The sequence below is a fragment of the Protopterus annectens genome, chromosome 7.part0 (assembly GCF_019279795.1).
Source record: "Protopterus annectens isolate FY-2018-M chromosome 7.part0, PAN1.0, whole genome shotgun sequence".
In the NCBI taxonomy this organism is placed as follows: domain Eukaryota; kingdom Metazoa; phylum Chordata; order Ceratodontiformes; family Protopteridae; genus Protopterus; species Protopterus annectens.
In genome coordinates this window covers 245,438,760-245,461,389 of record NC_056739.1, presented here as the reverse complement: position 1 = coordinate 245,461,389, position 22,630 = coordinate 245,438,760, and the positions used below count along the sequence as shown (strand labels likewise).

General features: G+C 34.9%; 1 protein-coding gene across 1 annotated transcript in view; it reads left to right on the top strand.

The window, feature by feature from the left end:
- The window catches only part of LOC122805932 (vomeronasal type-2 receptor 26-like), a 225,905-nt gene extending 203,894 nt beyond the window's left edge, over positions 1-22,011 (top strand). Inside the window, exon 11 of the mRNA XM_044076175.1 lies at positions 21,110-22,011. Coding sequence (XP_043932110.1) covers positions 21,110-22,011 — 902 coding nt within the window. The remainder of the gene's footprint in view (positions 1-21,109) is intronic.
- The last annotated feature ends 619 nt before the right edge of the window (positions 22,012-22,630 follow it).

Genomic DNA, 22,630 nt, shown 5'->3' with positions numbered 1-22,630 from the left:
CGGGGGAAGTATTAATTCTCATTGGCATGTGGTAACATGGCATCCAGGAACTGGTGTAGTACCCTGGATGCTGATGCCTGTGAGATCCCCATTATATCTCCAGTTGGCCCTTGAAAGGTACCTGTGGCTAGTATTTGCAAGCTTACACATACCTTCGTGTCCACTGGGATGGGTTCCCCTCTGTTGTTTCTGGATCTCAGGAGTGGCCGGCACAGCTCAACTATTTGCTGTAAGATGTCCCTGTCCACCCTGTAACACTCTACTATCTCCAGATCATGTAGCCCCTGGTAGGTTACCCTTGGTCTGAACACTCTTCTCCTCCTCCGGGGCCTGTGGTGGTTGTCAGCATCATCCTCCACAACACCATCATTCTCTAACACATGGTGATGAATCACAGCTATGGCAGCTCCCAACATGTACATTGTAAAAGTTCCCCATATGTTTACACCTACGGTGCAGTGTTTGGAAATACACAGGTGTGTGTGGGGTGCTTTCACGCTTTATACTATTGTGCTGTGAACACCGATGATGTCATAGGGTGTGTATGTACGATCATAGCTACAGGGTATCTTATGTGTTTTACGACAGGAACTACTATTGTGGTGCCTTTGGTGTTGAATTACATTTGGCTGCCGTGGATTACCTCTTGCCTTCCCTTTACATTTTTTCACGTTTCACCTCCCATTTTCTGGCATGCATCCAGCAGCCTGCTTTCATTTGTACTTTCCTACATCTGGCTTATCTTGCGTAATGTGTTCTATGGCCGGTCTACTCCAGGTTTGCTTTGCTCTGCTATGACAGTTCTCTTTTCTTTGCAATCCGACACCTCCCCTATCCTGTTTTGCAGGTTTCTGCAAGCAGACTTGTCAGCTGCTGTCGATTGCCCGCTGTGAGTTAATAGGTGTTAATTGCTCAGTTGTACTCCGATTACGCTACTGTGGCATTACCTTATTTTCTTCCCCTGACCTTCCTGTTTGAGCTATGGAGCGCGGCGCGTGCATTTGCTTACCGGGTTTCGGGGACATTTTCCTCCCCATACACATGTGGTTTCGGGCACCATATGTGCTCTCAGCTAAACAATGCTATACCTACCTCCCCACCCCTGTCCTGCAGCTTTGCTTAGCAATGGCCAGGCCAGATCTGCATTGCTCCAATGTGCTTACAGCTACGGTGGCACACCCCACTGCTGATGTCATGTATACCTCTAAGCCACTCCTAAGTGTTGTAGCGCTGCGCCATATGGTACATCCTTAGTCCGGCGGGACGTTTGCGATTCACTATTGCCTGCCTCATTTGCATGGCACTGACTACTAATTCCTAGTTACCGCACCGAACACTGTCACAGACCCTTAGCAACTCTTGCAGCTTGGTTGTGGTGTACCATGCATACCATTGATTATTATGGTGAAATCATGATTTGTATTACATTGCGATTTTATGACATTTGTATATATTTTCTTTGTGTTCCTGTTTGTGCACACATGCCCTGCAGTTGTACTTTGCGTTACTGTGGACTTGACATTAAATATTTTTTAGGTATTGTGCATCTTTTCTTATGCCATTGGCTGTATATTTAGCCATTGGCATATGTTAACTTTGTAATACATGAGTCTGGTCCACTTTCATAGCTCCGATGTTCTGTTTGGAAAAATGTAAACCGTGTTTTTTGGTTTACATTTCTGTGGGCTTACGCTATGCCTGCACCACTTCATGAATCGCTATGCACCTTCATTTGCATGGTGTGGCACTGCACATGGGGTGATTAGCATACTTAAGCTGAGGGCTGTGCAGACCTGGCGTACGCAGGTAGTGCAGGTGGAATTGGATCGCACCTGAATCACTCGGTGGCCATGTTTGGCATTATACCGCCTATGCTACGCCTGCGCCTGGTGCAAGCTTCATGAATCCCAGGGATAATCCACGAATGACAGAAAATTTCTATACTGTGGAATATATACAATCAAGGAGATTTTTTGTACCTTAGTTTGATTTGAACAAGCTTGGTATATAGATAGCAAAACTCTGAATTCTGTATTGGTAGTACAAAGCATAAAATGAAGGAATGGAATCTGGAAAATAATGCTATTCGGGAGATATGTCATAGCATGGAAAACAGTTTGTAGGATAGTAGTTCCTGATAGGGAGTATTTGAGTAGTACGGAATAGCTGAGGTAAGCAGTGAGGAGATGAGATGTAGCACGTTAGGAGGAGAGCAGAAAATATTTTTATGTGACACAGGGACAGAGCCATGATTGCAAGAGGAGGTGTGACTTTATTTTATTATTAAACCCAACCAGTGTTCTGAGGGCCCAAGATAAAAACTGGTAAATCTGAAGTAAGGCACACACGGAGCTCAGCAAAACAGACAACTGCTTTAATGAACAAGCACAAAAACAATCCACAACAAGCTAAATCACAGCAGCACAGCACAGCAAACGAAATTGCAAAGCACAAGCAACAGCACAATAACACTGTAAAGTTAATCCACATATGTTTTCGTCACAATAACTTCATCAGATACCTAACCTCTCTTCCTTTGATGAATAAATAAACTAATCTAATTCAAATGAACCAATGAGTGAACAAATTCAATTACACATGCAAAATGCATTAAAACACATGAACCTTAAATGTGAATGAATTTAAAAGTTAAAACCAAAAGTATATATAGTAAATAGATATAATAAAGAGATATGTATATATATTTTGTTATATAAAATGCTGCAAACATAAATCTTAGTTAAAATTGCTTTGTTAAATATAAGTATTACCAGCACAAACCTGAAATGCTTCTAAAAATGTTTTCAAAAGCAGAAACTAAATTGAATCCAAAATACAATAAAATATCTCCATCTTGTGGAAATTAAATTAAATCACTCCTGTGGTACAGGGGCAAACTTCCTTAACCCCACTAATTACAATAACAAAAAAAGGGACACGAAAATGCGGGCATTGCCCATATTGCATTAACATCAAGGAACGTGATTCTATTCTTTTGAAAAAGAGGAACAAGTATATTACTACTCAAGGTTTTGCCAACAGTAATACCACAGGAGTTTTTTATATTGCTACAAGTGAAATCTGTGACTCTTTTTACATTGGCAAGACTGAGAGGAAATTGAGGCAGAGAATTTATGAGCATTTATATGAGATAAGGAAAAGAAAAGATAATAATGCTCTGTTTAAACATTAAAATAATTGTGGCAAAGCTAAATTTTAGTTTTTTATCATAGAAGTAGTCCCACGAGACCCCAGGAGAGGGCCTTGGGAGACTCGGTTGGAATATAGGGAGCTATATTGGCAAATTATTCTTGATGCAAGTTCTGCCCCTGGTCTAAATGAAATGTTATCCTTGAAACCTGTGCTGAAATTGAGATCAGCTAAATTATAGCATGTTATTATTATAATATTTATAATTATATTTTTAAATAATTTTATATATTATATATGCAAGCATTTTATGGTTTAGTTTATTAATAATATATGTATTTACCTTTTAACAAGTTGAACATGCATTTAATTTAATGTCCACAAGACGGTGATATTTCATTGTATTTTGGATTCAATTTAGCTTCTGCTTTTGAAAAAAAAACAATTTTAGAAGCATTTCAGGTTTGTGCTGGTAATACTTATATTTAACAAAGCAATTTTAACTAAGGTTTATGTTTGAAGCATTTTATATAACAAACTATATATGCATATGTACTTATTATATCTATTTATTATATATACTTTTGTTTTTAACTTTTAGATTCATTCACCTTTAAGGTTTATGTGTTTTAATGCATTTTGCATGTGTAATTGAATTTGTTCACTCATTGGTTTATTTGAATTAGATTAGTTTATTTATTCACCAAAGGAAGAGAGGTTAGGTATCTGATGAAGTTATTGTGACGAAAACGTATGTGGATTAATCTTACAGTGTTATTGTGCTGTTGCTTGTGCTTTGCAATTTCATTTGCTGTGCTGCTGTGATTTAGCTTGCTGTGGATTGTTTTTGTGCTTGTTAATTAAAGCAGTTGTCCGTTTTGCTGAGCTCCGTGTGTGTCTTACTGCAGGTTTATTTTATTATTATTATTTTATTTTATTTATTTTGGATAAAGAGATTTATAACCAAAGCAAACAATATTGGGGGCATTGGGAATCCTTGTCTAGCTAAACTATCTGATTAGCTTGACTATCATAATATCCCTGAATATAATTTTTGTAGGACATCTGTGAACTGACTATGGAGATTAAGCTGATTTAGAAGTACATGCAGATATTACTACTGAAGTTTTTTGTTTTGCATCAAGGATAGTAGATATAGTAAAAGTTTATGCTGACAGATTGTGACAATATTTGCAAGTGTAGTTGATATGTAGACTTGGGTTTTTTACTGCCTTTAGTGAATTCTATCACTGTGAAACAAACCAGGTAATATTAAAAGCAGCTTATCATCCCAAATTTTCACATATAGTTTGCAGTCTTTGTGAAACTGAATATTTGGCTTACATGAAGATATGGCTTGTATAGTAAACTGATTTTAAAATGGATATAATATGAACAAGTTTATAGGATATTGACAACATGGTTAGATATGACATAACTGAACATTTTGCATTAATTTTCATGCCATTGTATGAAAGAGAATCAGAAATGTGAGGTCTGTTATGCATGAGTCAGATGATCCTCAATTTGGCTTAACTTTATGATGAATGTCACTTGTCCACTTGTGTCTATGGTTTCCAAAGACAGGCACTGGAATTGGTACTACCAAAGAAGGTCTGAATTTGGCCAAAGTTGAGTTAAAGTGATTTGTTAAGCTAAGTTACACAGAGGGCCAGATATTAGCTGTCTGGTCTTTCAGCACTCAAACGATGATGTTCTGATTAGGGTCAAATATTTTTGAGACATCTTGTGATATAATTATGGCTTTCTGATGACATGTTTTAATGTGGTTAACGTTTTTCTAGAATCATTTCTGTTTTGCTGCCAAGTGTCTGCAACATTTCAAAATGCAAGTCATTCACAAATAAGTGCTACTGGAGTTCTTTTCTGATCAGAATAATTTTAACTTTAGTGTTATTTGAATTTTGATGATGGTAGAGATCATCCAGCCAACTGTACTAATTACTGCTGGTTCAGTATGTAGGTAGGCTCTCAGCTTCCTGCATTTCACTCTATGCTTAATGGCATTTTAGAGCTACTGCCGTCTTTGACAAATTAACTTGTCAGCTTAAACTGAAAGTTATTATGTAGGCATGTGATCTCTAAATTTTGGAATTGTTGGCATTGCTGTCGTAATTGTACTGGCTAAGTAACAGTGATCCAAAATGGGTTAAGAATAATTTGACAGGAGAGAAGTCTCAAACTCATTCAGTGGGATGAATGATGGTTTATTCTTAAAGTATCATACAAAGGATACAGTCATGATAAGCATTCACAGTTTATAAATCTATGCAGGTACATGGCCAGGGCTGACAGCGTAGCCATTTTGTATGACATTATTTCTAGTATGGATTAGAAAATAGTACCAAACTACAACCAACTAAAGATACCCATTCAAATTACCAAATGCCACAATGTATTTTACATTTCAGAAATATACACACAGGTAAAAAAATCACTATTATAATATAATAATACAAAAATCATGTGACCAAAGTCAGACAATCAACCCATCTATATTATTGTAACAATGAGCATATACATATTAATGTAATTATTTACATACAATAGTAACCTCTCTTTGCAAATAAAAATCATATTTTTATGATATAACCCACGCCTGGGTGTGGGTAATGAAGGATTTACCCATGGTTGGCGTGGTTTGGTCCTAGGACGAAGCCCGAGGGACCAGACAAAGACAACCGTAGGTAAATCCCGCATTACCCACACCCAGGCATGGGTTATTGCTATTATACTATGACATTATTTAAGAAAAGAAATAATTACTTTTCTTAAATAATGGCATTGTATAATGCCTCTTTGCTGCCCTTCCGCAGCTGTCTGGTATCCGTGGCAGTTCTTTTTTTTTTCAAAACAAGTTTATTGTTTTAACATATAAGAGAAATATCATAACAATTTTATACAAATAACTAAAAATAGGTATTATTATAATATTCAACAAAACAACTAAAGTATTTACAAAGACATCCACTACAATCAGATCAATTAATTAAACTAAAATACTGTGCTATTGAAATTAGAATTTTTTTAACAAATTTTGTAAATTATCCCATACAATAAAATGTGATGTTTTTCTAGTTGTTCTCATTCTAATTGTGCTTATTTCCATATGACACATTATATTCATAACATTTTAAATTCATTGAACGAAGGAGGTGTATCTGAAATCCAATTTCTAGTTATTATTTTCCTAGCCACTGCTAGGATAGACCATAACAAGGGAAGCTTAATCTTTTAACACATTGAGGTACAGGTGTGTTGAATAATATAAGAGACTTAGAAATAATGAAATTATCTGTAAAAAGAGCCTGCAAAAATTCATTAATTGACTTCCAGTGTTCTTTCAACTTCATACAGTCATAAAACATATGAGCCCAGTCAGCATTAATTTCTACATTACATCTCTTACATAGATTATCTTTATTATTAATTTTATTCATCATCAAAGGTGTATAAAAAGATCTATGTAAAAATTTCCATGTATAAAGTCTCCAGACAATGGAAGATGTAGTTCTATAAGCAGATTCCAATATATATTGTTTATCTTGTTGAGTTGGTGGGTCCCCATTAATAGAGGTGAAATAATTCCAGTATGAATCTACATTGTAAAAAGTTTCTTGTCTGATAATTTTATGTATATATGAAAGTTTACCTTTATCAGAAACTTTATGCTGTAAATTTATTATCAAGTAATCAATCAGTTTTGGAATAGATTCTTTAACTGTTATAGACATTAGATCTATTCTATCAATGAGATGTTGTCTAAAGATCTGAACCTCTAACCAGCAAGTTTCTCTTAGATCAAATTCTTGTTTTAAGAAATCTAGATTTTAACTTTATTATCAGATATCAGCTGATACCAGTACTTTAGATTATTATCTATAGCTAAATGAGCTCCTTCAGAAGTAGATGACATAAGCATACCCTGAGTATAAATTATAGGAATACAATAAAATTCCATTCCCTATACTTAGGGTGCATGAATATAAAGTTACGATAACTAATAATAATATTTAATGGGTAACAGACCATATGTTTAGGTGTAATAGGTGAAGTACAAAATTCCTTTAGCAACCACAACATGGAGTTATTTATAATCATATTTTTATGTGTTAAGGAGATTTTCATGAAGTGCATACTAATTAGCTCCCAATAATCTTTCCATTTTAGACATATGACCGATCTATTAATAAAGTAATAACTTTTATAATAGAAGAGATAATATATAAATTAAAGTCTGGAAAAGAAATACCCCTTGAGACCAGCTATTAGTATGTTTCTTTAATGCAATCCTAGGTCTATTAGGTGCCCATAAGAAATTTAACATTAGTGTATTCAGTTTCTTGATAGTTATTTTTGTAGGTGAAAGTATTATTGATTGTATTAAGTATAAAATCTTGGGGAATATTATCATTTTAATAATTGTAAGTCTCTCCTCCATAGTAAAAACATATTATTCCAGGTATTAAAAAGATTTTGTATATTAAGAAAACAGGTATTATAGTTATTATATATAATAGATTTAATATCTTTAGATAGTATTATACCTAAATAAGTTATCTGACCTGAGTTGGGTACATATTTAGTAAAATCACTAATGAGAGTATTTTTGTGTATATATAGGTAGTATTTTAGTTTTTCTTCATTGAATATTAAACCAGAAATACTTTTAAAATTCATCATTTTATCAAATAAAGACTGCATAGAAGAATTAGATCCTGCTGATGTAATTAGAACATCATCTGCAAAAGTTGAATTTTGATGTTGTATTTTCTTCTATTTCAAAACCCTCTATGTCAGTACTGTTTCTAATCAAATTAGCCCAAGGCTCCATTACTAAAGTGAATAATAGTGGAGAAAGTGGACATCCTTGCTTTGTACCTTTAAGAATGGGTATTTTTGTGAAACATATGTTCCTACCTTAATATAAGCCAGTGTTCCTTTGTATAAATGCTCAATTAAATTTACAAATGCATCAGAGAAATTTGTGCATTTCAGTAAGGTAAACAGATAGTCCCAACTTACTGAATCAAATGCTGAACCTATATCAAGACTAATAAGTGTTAAATCTTTCTTTTTCCTATTTGCAAAATCAATTAATGTTAAAGTTCTTCTTATATTATCAAAAGTATTTCTATTTACAATGAAGCCCGTGGCAGTTCTGATGTACTGCGCATGCCTACGCAGTACATCAGAGCTGTGGCCAAAAGCAACGGAGAAAGCAAGATCTCCATTGCTTTTTGCTGTTTCGCTATGTTAAATGGGTTTAACGTAATGAGACAGCTTTAAAATAAGCAACGGAGATGTCCGTTGCTTATTTTAAAGCTGTCTCGCTATGTTAAACCCATTTAACATAGCGAGAAAGCAAGATCTCCGTTCCTTTTTACACACTGTGTCGCTATGTTAAAGGAGTTTAACATAGCAAGACAGCTTTAAAAAAAGCAACGGAGATCTCCGTTGCTTTTTTTAAACCTGTGTCGCTATGATAAACTCTTTTAACATAGTGAGACAGTGTTTTAAAAGAGACTTATACTAATGGAAAAAGTCCGGGCGACCGGACCTTTTTCCATTAGTATAAGTCGATTTACAACGTGCACGCTGGCCAATCAGCGTGCACGTTTTGGAATATTAATGGGGGGTCATGGAATAATATCCAATAATGCACACTCATATTTTTGCTGCTCAAAGCTTTAACAGAATATTAACTGAAACTATATCATTAATACTTGATCCACAAGTAGTATCCAATGTTTATCTGCCAACATACTTTATGATATTTTAATAACACTCCCAAGCACAACCTTATTCAGGTTTTGTTACCTCTTCTGTTATAAAAAAATAAATACAAACATATAAATTATGTAAAACCTTTGAATGTTAAGCTATATTTATATAATACACTCGCGTTTTTAAACACTTTTATTGAACCATCACTTGTGACACAGGAAAATTTACATTTATACAAAAGTGATCAGAGAGTGTTAAATTAAACTTATCAAAAAATATGCTAAACATTTATTGCTATATGTGATATAATCTAAGCAACATTGCTAAAATTATTCAGTTCCTGCCCCCTTTTTTAAACAAGAAACATCTTTATTAAACAATCATTTACAACATAAGCAATCCTATATTTATAAAAACGAAAATGAACTACACAGACATAATTACAAACCATAATGACACACTTCCAGCTGCAAACATTAGACATCTGTTATAATCTACCCAAACATTTTCCACCAAACATCATTTAAGTCCAGCCGTCTTTTAAACCTCATTCCTCCCCTGTGTTATTGTTCCCACAATTCCCATTTTTCTCTATGTAGTTTGCTCCTACCCTTTTCTAAAGATCTCATTTCCAGTTGCTTTATCTCTGTTACAATATTCACTACTAATATAGTATATACTTCAAATATAGTTGGTTTAGATTCTGGTAGAATTTTTAGTAGAATTTAGAACAGAAGCTGCCATTAAAACAGGAATAATTAGTAGAGCATATAAAATATTGCATGATAACTATAAGAATCAATCAGAGGAGGTTAGAAAGGATTGGGAAGAGAGGCTGAATAAGCAATTTACAAAGAAACAATGGGAGGGTATATGTGTGTCTCCCAAATATGCAACAAAATCTAGAAGATTTGGGATTTTTGCTTGGAAATGTTTACATGGATATTTTTATTCCCCAAGTAGACTCCAGAGAATTTTTCCTCAGGTAGACAGGAAATGTTGGAGGTGCAACGAGGAAGAAAGAGATACTTGGGAACATATTTTCTGGAAGTGCAATGGGTTGGTGGACTTTAAGTATTCCCTGTGGGATGCACTGTCGAAGATGCTGGGTCGGCGGATTGGGACTGTGACTAGGGAGATGCTTTTTCTGAGCTATGATACAGAATCAGAATTGCTTAGACATGGTAAGGCCTTCTTGTGTCTAATTATAGTGGCTGCCAAAAAAGCAATTACTAGAAAATGGAAATCAAAATAATGCACTTGTGTTATGTATTGCATGTATTACACATATGTTTGTATATTCTGCAACATAAAATGTTAGTCTGTCTTACCTACATAGAGCACTGCACAGGAGTGGCACTGGGCTAAATACATAACTTCAGAGTTACTATATATTTACTCCTATAGTAAATTATCTTTTAAGATCCAGGGATCCTATGGTTTGTCTTCTAAATATAATCACATTGAAGACAAACCCTGTATTTTGTCATTCTATAGATAAACTTTCTATTGTTGCTATTTTCTATGATAATCATAATAGCCCTTTCTTTCTTTAAAACGAAGTACAATATCCACTTATATTCTTATTCATACTATTTTTTAGCCTTTTATTTTATTTATTTATTTATTTGACATTTGTTGACTGGGTTAGTCCAGCTGAGTTGCAGCCCTTTTCAGTGGAGACCTGGGGAAAAAAGCTCCACAAAAACATAGCTAGTTAATTACATAACTACATTAACATAATACATAGTTATATAAACAATAGTTACCAGTAGTAAAAATTAAGCTAAGTTTCTAATGAATGACAAACAGATTCTAAAGTCTGAAAAGTACACCTGGTACAATACATAGTAAAAGGAAACACGTAGATAATTTACATTCTTGATCATTAGTTTGGCTGAATAGCAGCACTGGTTAGAACTAATTAAAGCAAAATAAATCCTATTTGGGTCTATAGTAAATATAGGGCGGCCGCACTGGTGCAGCGGTTAGCATTGCCATCTCACAGCAAGAGGTTCTCTGGTTTGATTCTCGGCTGGGGTGTCTTTTGTGTGGAGTCTGCATGTCCCTGTGGTCATGTGGGTTTCCTCCGGGTGCTCTGGTTTCCTCCCACATACCAAAGACATGCTGTAGGTGGATTGGACACTCTAATTTGGCCCTAGGTGTGTGTGTGTTTGCATGTGTGTGTGCCTTCTGTGGAAGGTTGGGCACTGGGCTGGCAACTCAACACCATAAAACTCCACTGCCAATCATGAGCAGACAGATGATCCACTGTGGCAACCCCATAACCGGGAAAAGCTGAAAGAATAAGAATAAGAAGTAAATATGCAGCTTCAAGGTATAGAAACTATAACTAGTAAGAGTAATGTAGAGAAACATAGTGGAAGAAAAAGGAACCAGGGTGACAGGTATGGAAGAAGGGAAGGAGGCAAGTTGGCAGAGAGGAGTAAAGTCAATCAGCGGGATGTTTACACTGACATAGCTTTGTATTGCTTAGGTATTTTTTTACAGCATTTATGAACTGGTGTTTAGGCTTAATATTTTGAAAAGCCAGTGGACGTTTATTCCAGCTCTCAGCTGGGGAATAGTTGTAAAGGTTCTTGCAAATGTTGATCTTTGGCTTGTATATAGAAAGGAGATGTTGTTCTGTGCTCCAAAGAGTTCTAGGTGGGGAGTAGGGTGAAATGATAGAGGTAATGCTGGGACAGAAAGGTGCAGTATAGAGTGAATTATCTGAAGCTGAGAGAGGAGAAGGTTGTGGAGAAGCTCTAACCAGTTTAGTTTCCTGGGTGCTAAGCAGTGATGAGAATAGTAGGGGTGTTCGGCAGCAAATTTGGCCACCTTGTTGTAGGTGGATTCAAGTTTAGAGAGAAGTGTGGTTTGTAAGTTGGTGGAGATTTGAGAGCCATAAAAAAGGGTCAGTAGTAGGTAGGTATGGAATAGGGCTGTCTTGGCTTTACTGAATAAAATTTTTTGTTCCTGAGTCCAAGTTTTTGGTGGGTTTTTTTTTAATGTTACTGAGTGCATGTAGGTCAAGTTTCAGCTGGTCATCAATAATAACCCTGAGTAGTTTGGTGTGAGTTTCAACAGTGATGGGTGTATTATTTTTGGAAGTGATAGAGAAAGAAGGTTTTAGATGATTCATTGTTTTGGGATGAAAACCAAGAGTTTAGTCTTCTTTGGGTTTAAGATTAGGTGATTCTGGTTGAGACAGTTTTCAATAGACAAATAGGAGTTCTGAGTTGTAGTATGCAGATCAGAGAGGGTATTGGCTATGGTAATGATTGTGGAGTCATCAGAATATTGTACCAGTGATGATTGTGGTGTGGAGATAGATAATAGATTGGTGAAAATATTAAATAGTAATGGTCCCAGTACTGAAACTTGGGGAACCCCCATATTTATAGGAAGTTCAGGGGAGATAGCAGAAAGCCATTTAACAGATTGGAAATGATTGCTGAGTAACTAGAGAACCAGGAGATAGTAGAGATGGATAGGCTGAGTTTAGAGCATTTATTTAAGAGGAGGGGTGAGAGATGTTGTTAAAAGCTTTTGACAGGTCAAGAAAGAGGCAAGAGACTAGTTTGTTCTGGTCTCTGGCTTGTAAGATGGTGTTAATGAAGGAAATGAGAGCAGTAGAGGTGCTGTGACCTGGGCGGAAGCCATGTTGGGTGGGGGTGATTAGGTTCTCTTGTATGAGGTATTGTAGGATTTGTTTGTGTACACATTTTTCTAAGATTTTAGAGAGGGGTAATAGAATTGCAATGGGCTTAAAGTTGGAGAGTTCAATAGAGTTGCCTCCTTTATGGATTGGTAGAGTGTAGAATTTTTTTCCAAATTTCAGGAACTTTGGACTCAGTAATGTTAATGTGACTAGAGATTGGTAGGGCAATGGAGTTGGCTGCTTTCTGGAGAAAGAGGAGAGGGAGACCATCTGTTGAGGTGGAGCAGGGTTTAAGTTTAAGAAGCAGGGATTTAATGTAGTTGGTGGATGCAGCTTTTAGTGAGAAGACAGAGTCAGTGTTGGAGGATTTAAGAGGGTTGGTGGATGGGGTAGTGTCAGTGTTGGAATTAGGATGATTGGTGAATTGGCTAATGGAGTCTATAAAATAGGAGCTAAAGTTAGTAGCAGTTTGAAGAGGAGTGTTTGTAGGGCTAGGTTGGGGAGATGAGGGATTGCCTGGATGAAGGGTTTGGTTAATTGTATGGAGAACTTCTTTGGGTGTTTTAGGTATGACTTTGGAGGGTTTGTATAGAAGTTTCTCTTATCATTGGTAATGGCTTTTTAGCAAGGATGTGTAGATGTCTGTACTGTTGGTGGTGGGAGGGGAGTTTAGTTTTAGTCCAAATGGAATTTAGTAGTTTTGTTCATTATGCTTTTCATGTTAGTGGAATATAGAGAGGTGTGTTTTGGGAGATATTGGAGTGGAGAGGGGTGGACTGTGTGGAGATAGAGTCACACAGGGAGGGGAGGCCTGCTGCAGGGTTGGGGTGTATGTCACCTGTGAGTAGAGGGGAAAGGAGATTGGGAATAGGATGTGGAGTAGGGGTGTTAAGTAGATAGTATTTTGGTTTTCCTTTAGGGAATTTAGGCTTCGAAGTAAGCAACTTTGTTTTAGAGGGAAGGTTGTTGACAGAGTAGATGGTGGTATTGTGATGAATGAATGAGGGAGTTGTGAGAAGACTGGAGGATTGGTCGAGGTAAGTGACCAGTAGTTTGCTTCCAGGGCAAAGGTGTAAGAGGAGAGGTTGTATAGAATAATTAGGGTAGAAGTAGTTAGTAGTGCTAGGAGGAGGGTGAAGAAAGTCATGGTGAAGTGTTGATGGGTGAGAGATTATTGCACGAGTGGTAGAGATGTAGATATAAAGGCTGATGTATGGATAGTGATTAAGAACAGAAAGAAGTACAGTGCACCAGTTAGTTGTTAGCTAGTGAAGGTGAGAACTATCAGTGTTATAGGTGGTGGTAGGGAGGGGAGGTGGGTGGAGATGGAGAAAGACTGTGATTGGAGGTTAGGGGTTGAGGGTGGGGTTTGTGGGGGAGTGGTTTACTGAGTGAGACAATAAAGGAAATGATGTCAGGGGTGGGTGCAAATGGGGGTAGGGTAGTGAAGCGGAGTTAGCCCGAGCATAGTGAGAGCAAATGGACCGGGCTGGCCCAGCTGAATGAGGTAAGTATATGGTTAAGAAAACAATCAGTAAAGTTTTATGTGGGAAGGTATGCTAGGCTCAAGCTTGAGGGTTACTGAAAGTAGGATATGGAGAGTGGAACCAGAGAGTTCAGACACCTAGGCCCTATGTCCAGTTATCAGAGCAGGCACTTGTAAGTATTACACAATAAAATATTTTAGTTGGGGCAGTTTAAAGGAGTCTCAAGGGAAGCAGCTAATGTGAGCTAGTTAGTGAGGTTTTTTTTACCTTCTGTTACAGTGCCATCTAGTGGGTAGAGAGCGGAAATACTAAAACTAAGAAGAAAGTCAGAAGATAAGGAGGGGACCAGATGGGGAGACAAATGCTCTCGGGACTCCTTTGCAAGTGTGCAAGCCCTTGCAGAGTCCGTGACACAAATTATTTACAAAGACAGTAGGTAATTTCTTAAATAGCTTAGTTTAGCAGTAACAGCTAATTATATCAGGACTAGGACCACAGACATTGCCAAAGTATAGGCTGTACATACATTGTTCAATAGGGAGGGGGTTTTCATTCCATTTTATGTGCTGTTAGGGAGCCCGTTAATAATTCTCCAAGTTTTTAGTATTGTGCTGTCCAGAAAAGCAGCAAATTCAGGCTGGTGGGTGGGGGTAGACTGGCACACATTCCAGATATGGAGTGGGTTGTTCAATGGGGGGGGTTCTGTCCCATTTTATGTGCTGATAGGGAGCCTGTTAATAGTTATCCAAGTTGTCAGTGTGGTGCCATCCAGAAAAGCAGGGAAATCAGGATAATGGGTGGCAGGCATACTGGCACATGTTCTGGTTGTTGAGTGGCAGCAAGCACACACATGGAGGGCAGAAGAGTGTCCGATGTAGGGGAAAGCATCACCAAGTTTGAAAAAAATCTTTTTTTTTCAATTTGAAATGTTATTTTATTTTAATACTGAAAAATCATAACAGCGAAATTGCCATCAGACATTTCATTAATATAATTGATTGGTGTTAGATTAGGGACCACTAATTGGGGTAACTCCCTAAACCCCATAGAACCTTGCATCAGCAGTCTGACTGTGTGCAGTGTTTTCATTCCAGTGCAGCACTCCATGTTTCATTCAGCTAAACATGTCATTAGAGTTATATGCTGTTTTTGACTTCAGTGACAAGATTTGTGCAAATGTAGAGATTTTAAAGAATTAGTTATGACAAAACATGCAGATTTATGGGTTAAAGATAAAATAAATTCCAGTTCAGCTAACACATCTGAAGTGCTCAGAAAGAAATATTGGGTGTGGCCAGTGAGGAAAAAATGGTAACCGTATACATCTATGTCTTGTAAAGTATATCAGAAATAACAGTCAAATTAATTCACAGAATAAATGGTTTACAGTTATAGATTTGGCAAATTATTTTTTTGTATTATTGTTTTGTTTAGCAGTGTTGCAATGCATAAACAATATCATAATATAGACAGAGAAAAATAATGTTTGATAGCTTACAGAATGCAAACATTAAAGTCAAAGCTACATTGTAAAAGTGACAATGCAGTTAAGAATTCATATCCTATGTATAAAAAAGTACATGATGTAATCAGTTTGAGACTATATATGTTTCATACAGAGATGGCAGTTCGACAAGCACATCAGATCAAATTACAGCCAACCTAGCAAGCTGAATTAAAGACAGTACTATATGCTATAAGGCTGTATGGCAAAAATCAATTTAATGCATTTACAGGTTTACTGTTTATCCAAGAAAATTGTAGACAGTAATGATAAATTCTTGCAGCATTCAGTACTACTGAAAAGTTAAATGATTAGCTAAAGAAACAGTTTTAGTAAGGCAGTGAGTAGAATTTCACTCACAGAACAGCATGTCAAAATCTAAGACTCATAAGAGAAAATGTAAAAGGTTCAACATTTAAAATTGATTATATAGATGCAGAAATGCACAGTGTTACATTACTATTTTAATTTATTGTGAGGTTATCAAGTTTGCTTATAGACCTGCAAGAGCTTATTAGCAGCAAATGCTTATTTCATGCAGAAAAAAGATTCAGAATATGACATTCATATTCAGTTATGTGCTCAGTATAGTACATTTCACCTAAATCTCAAAATATAAAAAATAATAGTTACTTCACATTATTCAGTCATTAGTTTAAGAGTAAAGTAACAGAATTACATCATTTAGTCATTAGTTAAGGGTAAAATGACAGACTTATTTGTAACAGGCTTATTACATTATTCTGTCATAAGTAAAGGGTAAAGTGACAGAATTATTTTTTATAGGCTTATTAAAATAAGTTATTTAAAGAATAGGTTGTAATAGTTATTCAGTATACTCAAAGTATAACATGGCAGGCTTAATTTGTTAATTAATTTACAAATTACATTACACTTTACATAATTATTGTGCATTAGTCAGAAAGTTAAAAAAAAGACACTAACATAAGATGCAAAGGTATAGACCTGAAATATAGAAAACATAAGTTTAGTAAATTATTAAGATAAGTTATATAAAGAATAGGGAGTAATAGTTATTCAATGCACTCAAGGCATAACATGGCATGCTTAATTTGTTAATTAGTTTACAGATTACAGTGCACATTTACAGGTTACAGTGCACTTTACATAATTATTGTACCGGAGTCAAAAATTAAAAGGACACTAACAGGCAATGCTAATCTACAGACTTGAAATACGGGAAGAATAGGTTTTAATGAACTGTTATAGCTCATAATATTCATAAAAGTTAAAAAAGTTAAGTAACATTATAGAGCAAATTTAAATGAAAATTTATAGACACAGGTTAACACAGGATATGGTAATTATGCTTCAAGACCATTTATAAAGTTATATTTTTAGTGCAGATTTCAATTAGTCTTCAGAAAATAGCCATCATTCTTGATAGGCTATACAATAGAAGGAAACAGTACAATGTTTAAATATGTAAATCTATAAAAACAGGGAAAGGTTTCATTTGCTATAAAAGACAGATATCATAGTACACTAAGGCATCAATTCATGAGGTTAAAAACATAGGTAATAGTGTAACTGTTCTATTTCAGCATACAGAGAAATGAAAGAAAAATAGGCAGGGTTAAAATTTCATACTCTGTCTAACTTAAATAAAGTTTCCCAAAGACACGTTAATCAGCTTTAAAAAACAAAGAATTAAAAAAACACTTATTTTCAGAATAATGTGCAGGTTTTAAATATATCACTCATACATCAGAACTTAGAACTAAAAACTCTAAAGACTAAGAATCTAGGTAATATGAAAATCAAATCATAAAGTTAAGAGACTTCAATCCAAACAGGTCATAAATGCTCAAGTGACACCTTGTTGTCAGAATTAAAATTGCAAGTGTTTTCACCAGATAAAGAAAAACAATTGCCTAGTTATAATTAAATCATAAAGTTAAAGGACTTGAATCCAAACAGGCCATAAATGCTCATGTGAAGTAACTATTATTTTTTATATTTTGAGATTTAGGTGAAATGTACTATACTGAGCACATAACAAAAATTAAAATTGCAGGTTTACCAAATTAAAAATATATATATATATATTCAGATTATGAGTCAGCCAGCATAAAGCTGTATACCGTAGTTAGCAATACAGATGTAAGGTAACTACAGAAGTAGGTCCCTGTAGACTTTCATCAGGGACCTCAGTGGCAACTGGTAGATTAGGGACTTCCATTTTAAAGTAGTTATTAGACATTAGACAGGCTAAGGGGTAAAATAGGTCTAGAAATTGTGTTTCATTTATGCATAAAAGACAGTTAAGCAGAAAGAAAGGATAAACTTGCTGGTCAACAGCTTATTAAAAAGGAAAGATAAATATAAAGTGTGCAGAAAATACAGAAATATAGAATGTTCTTTTCTCAAGGGAAAGATACAATCTTGCCAGCTACAGAATTTTCCTTAATGGAATGTTAGATTAAGATCAAGCCTAAAAGGGTGTGCAAAGCATCACAGGGTTTTCATATTATTAAAATATATTTCAGATACAGTTAGAGAAGTCAGTTAAGGTTATTTAGTTCATTCTACCTGACATTACAGACACTCAAGCCTGAGTATGGACATCAGGTCAAATAAAGACTGTTTCCATTTACATTATTCAGGGCAATCAGAAGATATGTGCAGAAACTTTGAATATATTTAGCAGCACTGTTATTATCAGCACTGTTAATGAAGACAGTATTCTGATATTGTGAACATCTAATAAAGCTTTATTGAACAAACTACATTGTTTGGAAAATTCATTCTGAAAAGTACACAAGACTTGGCCCATAAAGGAGAGACTGGCACCTGTTCAGCACGAGTTTGGTAAATTAACAGCTAAGACTTTTGCCTCAGTCTCATTTCAGTTGTTTCCAGTTAATTATGATACAGTACAGTGTTATCAATTCTTGCAATTGGCTTGCTTAACCTTCCAAATAGGTTTAAATCTATTGGTGCATTCCCTCAAATCTTTCTTTTGTAGTATTTGAAGTAAATCTACAGGGCATTTCCTCTCTTGCAACATCAGCTTCAACTAAATCGCTTCCTCTTCAAATTTAATATCAAAAGATAAAATTCTTGAGAGTCTAACCATAACCCCTTAACTAAATTAATTTTCTGTTTATAGGTATTGTTACTAGTGAGAAATAAATAAGAATGAAAAAAATGAAGACTTCTAAAAAATCAATGATTCATAAGGCATTTTATAGAAGTTTTTATAAAGGGTTATATCCAAATAACATAATTTCTTCACTGAATGTAAATGTAAGTCTTACAAATTCGATATTATTATCTATGTACTTAAAAAGTTTTCTCTAAAAACCTAGTGCTTCTTTTCCATATGAAAAATATCAAAAACACAAATATTTAAAATGTTTTAGCAATATTTGAATTAAATATAGAATTCCATTCTCTGTACTACATCCTTGTGCTTACATAAACAGGGTAGAAGCCACTTCCAGAGCCACCCCTTTATGCTGCTTAAAATAACCCCCTTCAAATACATACATTATTTTTCAAAACAAATTCTCTTAACAAGATATCCATATTAATTTCCATGTTAGCAAATGAATTATCATTTGTAATAGGCATTCTAAAACATTTAAGAGCAACATTGTAGGAGATAAAAGAATGAATGTCTACTACAATAGTTGTAACAAATGGCCAATCAGTTCAAAAATAATATACCTTGAATTACTTTTAAGTAGTATTATAAAGCGTTTACAATATGTTTACTATTACAAATGATTCTCCAGTTTAGGATCTGCATATTTTGCAAGTGGTTCCATGTTTGACCTTGCTGAGCAAACAGTAGGGTATAAAGGTGGCTATACATCAGTATTGTATATTTTAGGAATTCCAAAATAAAGCAAATATAACAGGATTTTTTTACTTCAGATACTCAAATGCACTCTTAAAAATCTCCCCTTGGAAAAAGGCAAAGCTCACAAACAAGATTAGAAAAACAGTTATCCTTCCAAGGTGATTCTAAAATTTTACAAGAGTAATCATAATTCATAAGAACTACCCTCTCGTCAATGTGGCATCATGATTCTGATGTCACAATTACTAGATGGTTCTGTCAATAAATTAAGAGAATATAAGTTATCTTCCATGTTACACTAAACTGTCTATCAGAACCACTTGTTTGGCTGTTAGTCATAAAGGAGAGGATCAACTTTCAAATAAACCATTTTAATTCCAGCAATAGTTTATTCAAACCCATTGGTTTTGAAGGAACAAAATTAAATCTCTTTTTAAGAAAATGTTACTAGAGGTGTCAATAATAACCACATTGCTATAATTAAAGATTTTTAAACCATTTTGTTCAGTAACAGTGCCTAGTGATATTTTTGTATTTTATTATAACAGTGGTGATCTTACATGTAAGTGTATTTCTGAAGATGTCCGAACTACTAAAGCAGATACAAGCACTAAAATACATTGTGGTGTTTGGTCATTTAAGCAGGAATCTTTAAGTGACTGTAGTTTGATTCTAGGTCTTTATTTTCCACTAGTTAGCAGTGGTAATACAGTAGTTTAGTCTTGATAGCATAGAGTAGAGTTATGTTTTCAAGCTCAATGAGTGTCTGTTCATAAAGTCTTATAAAACTGAAAGATGTTCCTTCCCAGACTATACTCATTCCCATGTGGATATATACAATACCAATGGTGGGGTGATGGATAGACAGCACTCCTTTAACCATTGCACCACTGCCACTTTATTTGTACAATTTTGTTATTTGGAAAATATAGTTATTAAATTAATAGAATTGTTATGGCTTTTTATCCTTTTAGTATGATTTTATAGTAAGCAGTCACTGTCCAGATATTTTTCTTCAGTTTAATGTTTTATGCCTGACATAAGGATGTTTCTTGAAATTTGAATTTGATTTCACATACACTCCCACTTTATAAAGGAGGCAGAAGTATTAGAATGAGTATTACATGAATTGTCAACTAAGCTGTAACATAGCACTTAATACCTTAGGCAAGGCACAAGACTGGCACCTCTCAGACTTCTTCATCTGATTTCAAATTATCATTTTCCACTTTTTTTTAAGTATTGACAAGTTATTAGCAACCTAATAACTTGTAGTCACCTTTAAATGGAAATGACCATTTGACAGCTTACATGCTGTCCTCAGTGTGATTGCAATTGCAATTTTCATAATGACAGCTTATAATTTGTCAATCTGTTTGGTACCTCTCGTGGCTGATCCCCTACATTTCTTACAGAACTCCTTAAAGTGGGGTAGAATAATCTAATATCTGAACAGGGAATATTTAGAAATTAAATTTGAAAGTCTTTTGTGATATAGAATATATGAACATTTGAAAAATGGATTAGAAAGAAATATGGAAAGGATGGAAAGTGTGAACTGTCCCATAATTCAGGACTGTGGTACAAGAAAATAGAAAAAAATATTTCATATAGGTATATTTTATATGCTAACATGGAAATAAATAATGGAAATGCTGTAGCAAATTATGTTATAGTCATAAGTGATTTTTTTAACTTAGTGATTTATTTTTTCATTACTTTATCAGATGCTACTAACTGTATGAAATGTCCTGACGACAGTTGGTCAAATGAGGAAAAGGAAATTTGCATTCCAAAGCAGGAAGAGTACCTGTCCTTTGAGGATCCTATGGGAGCAGTACTGACTACAGTTTCCATTGTATTTGCCATCATCCCTGCAGCCACACTATGGATATTTATTAGACATCAGGACTCTCCTATTGTTAAAGCAAACAACCGCAATCTCAGTTACTTCCTCCTTGTAGCTCTCATTTTGTGTTTCCTCTGCTCCTTGATATTCATTGGGAAACCAAACAACACAAGCTGCTTATTGAGACAGTCTGCATTTGGTATAATATTTTCTGTTTGCATCTCTTTCATTCTAGCAAAAACTATTATTGTATTTATTGCATTCAGTGTAAGAAGGCCGGGGGGATTCTTGCAGAAGTGGGTTGGGACCAAGACACCAGTTTTTATTGGCCTTTGCTCTACCACTCTGCAGATCATTATTTGTACTCTTTGGCTTGGACTTTCATCACCTTTCCAAGAAAAAAACACGAAATTATACAATGATAAAATAATAATTGAATGCAATGAAGGGTCAGTTACCATGTTTTATTGTATGCTCCTGTATCTTGGGCTTTTGGCAAGTGTATGCTTTGTAGTTGCCTTCTTAGTACGAAACTTACCAGACAGATATAACGAGGCAAAATTCATTACATTCAGCATGTTAATATTTGTTAGTGTTTGGCTTACGTTTGTACCAGCATACCTAAGTACCAAAGGAAAATACTTAGTTGCTGTGGAGATATTTGCTATCTTGTCTTCTGGATTTGGGCTTTTAAGCTGCATTTTCTTCCCAAAGTGTTATATTGTAGTATTAAGGCCAGAGTTAAATATTAAAGAATCTGCAACACAGAACTCATGCTAAACGGATTCATACAAGAAGATATTTCAACTTCACAAAGCTGATACATAAAAAAACTGTAAGTTTTATGAGCATGAGTAATGAACAGTGAGATATGTAGTTTGCCATCATTACAAGAACCCTGTATTAGTTTAGAGTTCACGTCCTCTACAACATCATGCTATAATTATGTAGGCTGTGATTTTGGGGAGTAATAACATTGGAGAATTCTTGGCCTGAGTGTCTAGACATTTCAGAAATATAAACATTTTTATTTTCTAAAATACATGTAGTTAGAGTAAAGAATGAGAACTGTATGCCTCATAACTGTATGCATATGGAAGTGTAGTTATCAATGTGTATTTGCTTATTCAAGATTTGAAACCAAACTTTAATTTACTATATCCAAGTTTTTTTCCATAATGAATGGCAGAAGTGTCTGTGAATAAAAGTAGACATAGCATGACTATGCAACTGTAGATGTATGCGTGTTCCTTTCAAATGTCCAGCTTCCTTACAGCATTGTCAAAACATATGATATCTAAGAAAAAATATATTTTATATTTTTTCTAAGCCAATAACTTAGTCAGTAATTGTACATCTTCCCATGTAGTATGCTTTTTGCTCTATAATTTGAATTAAC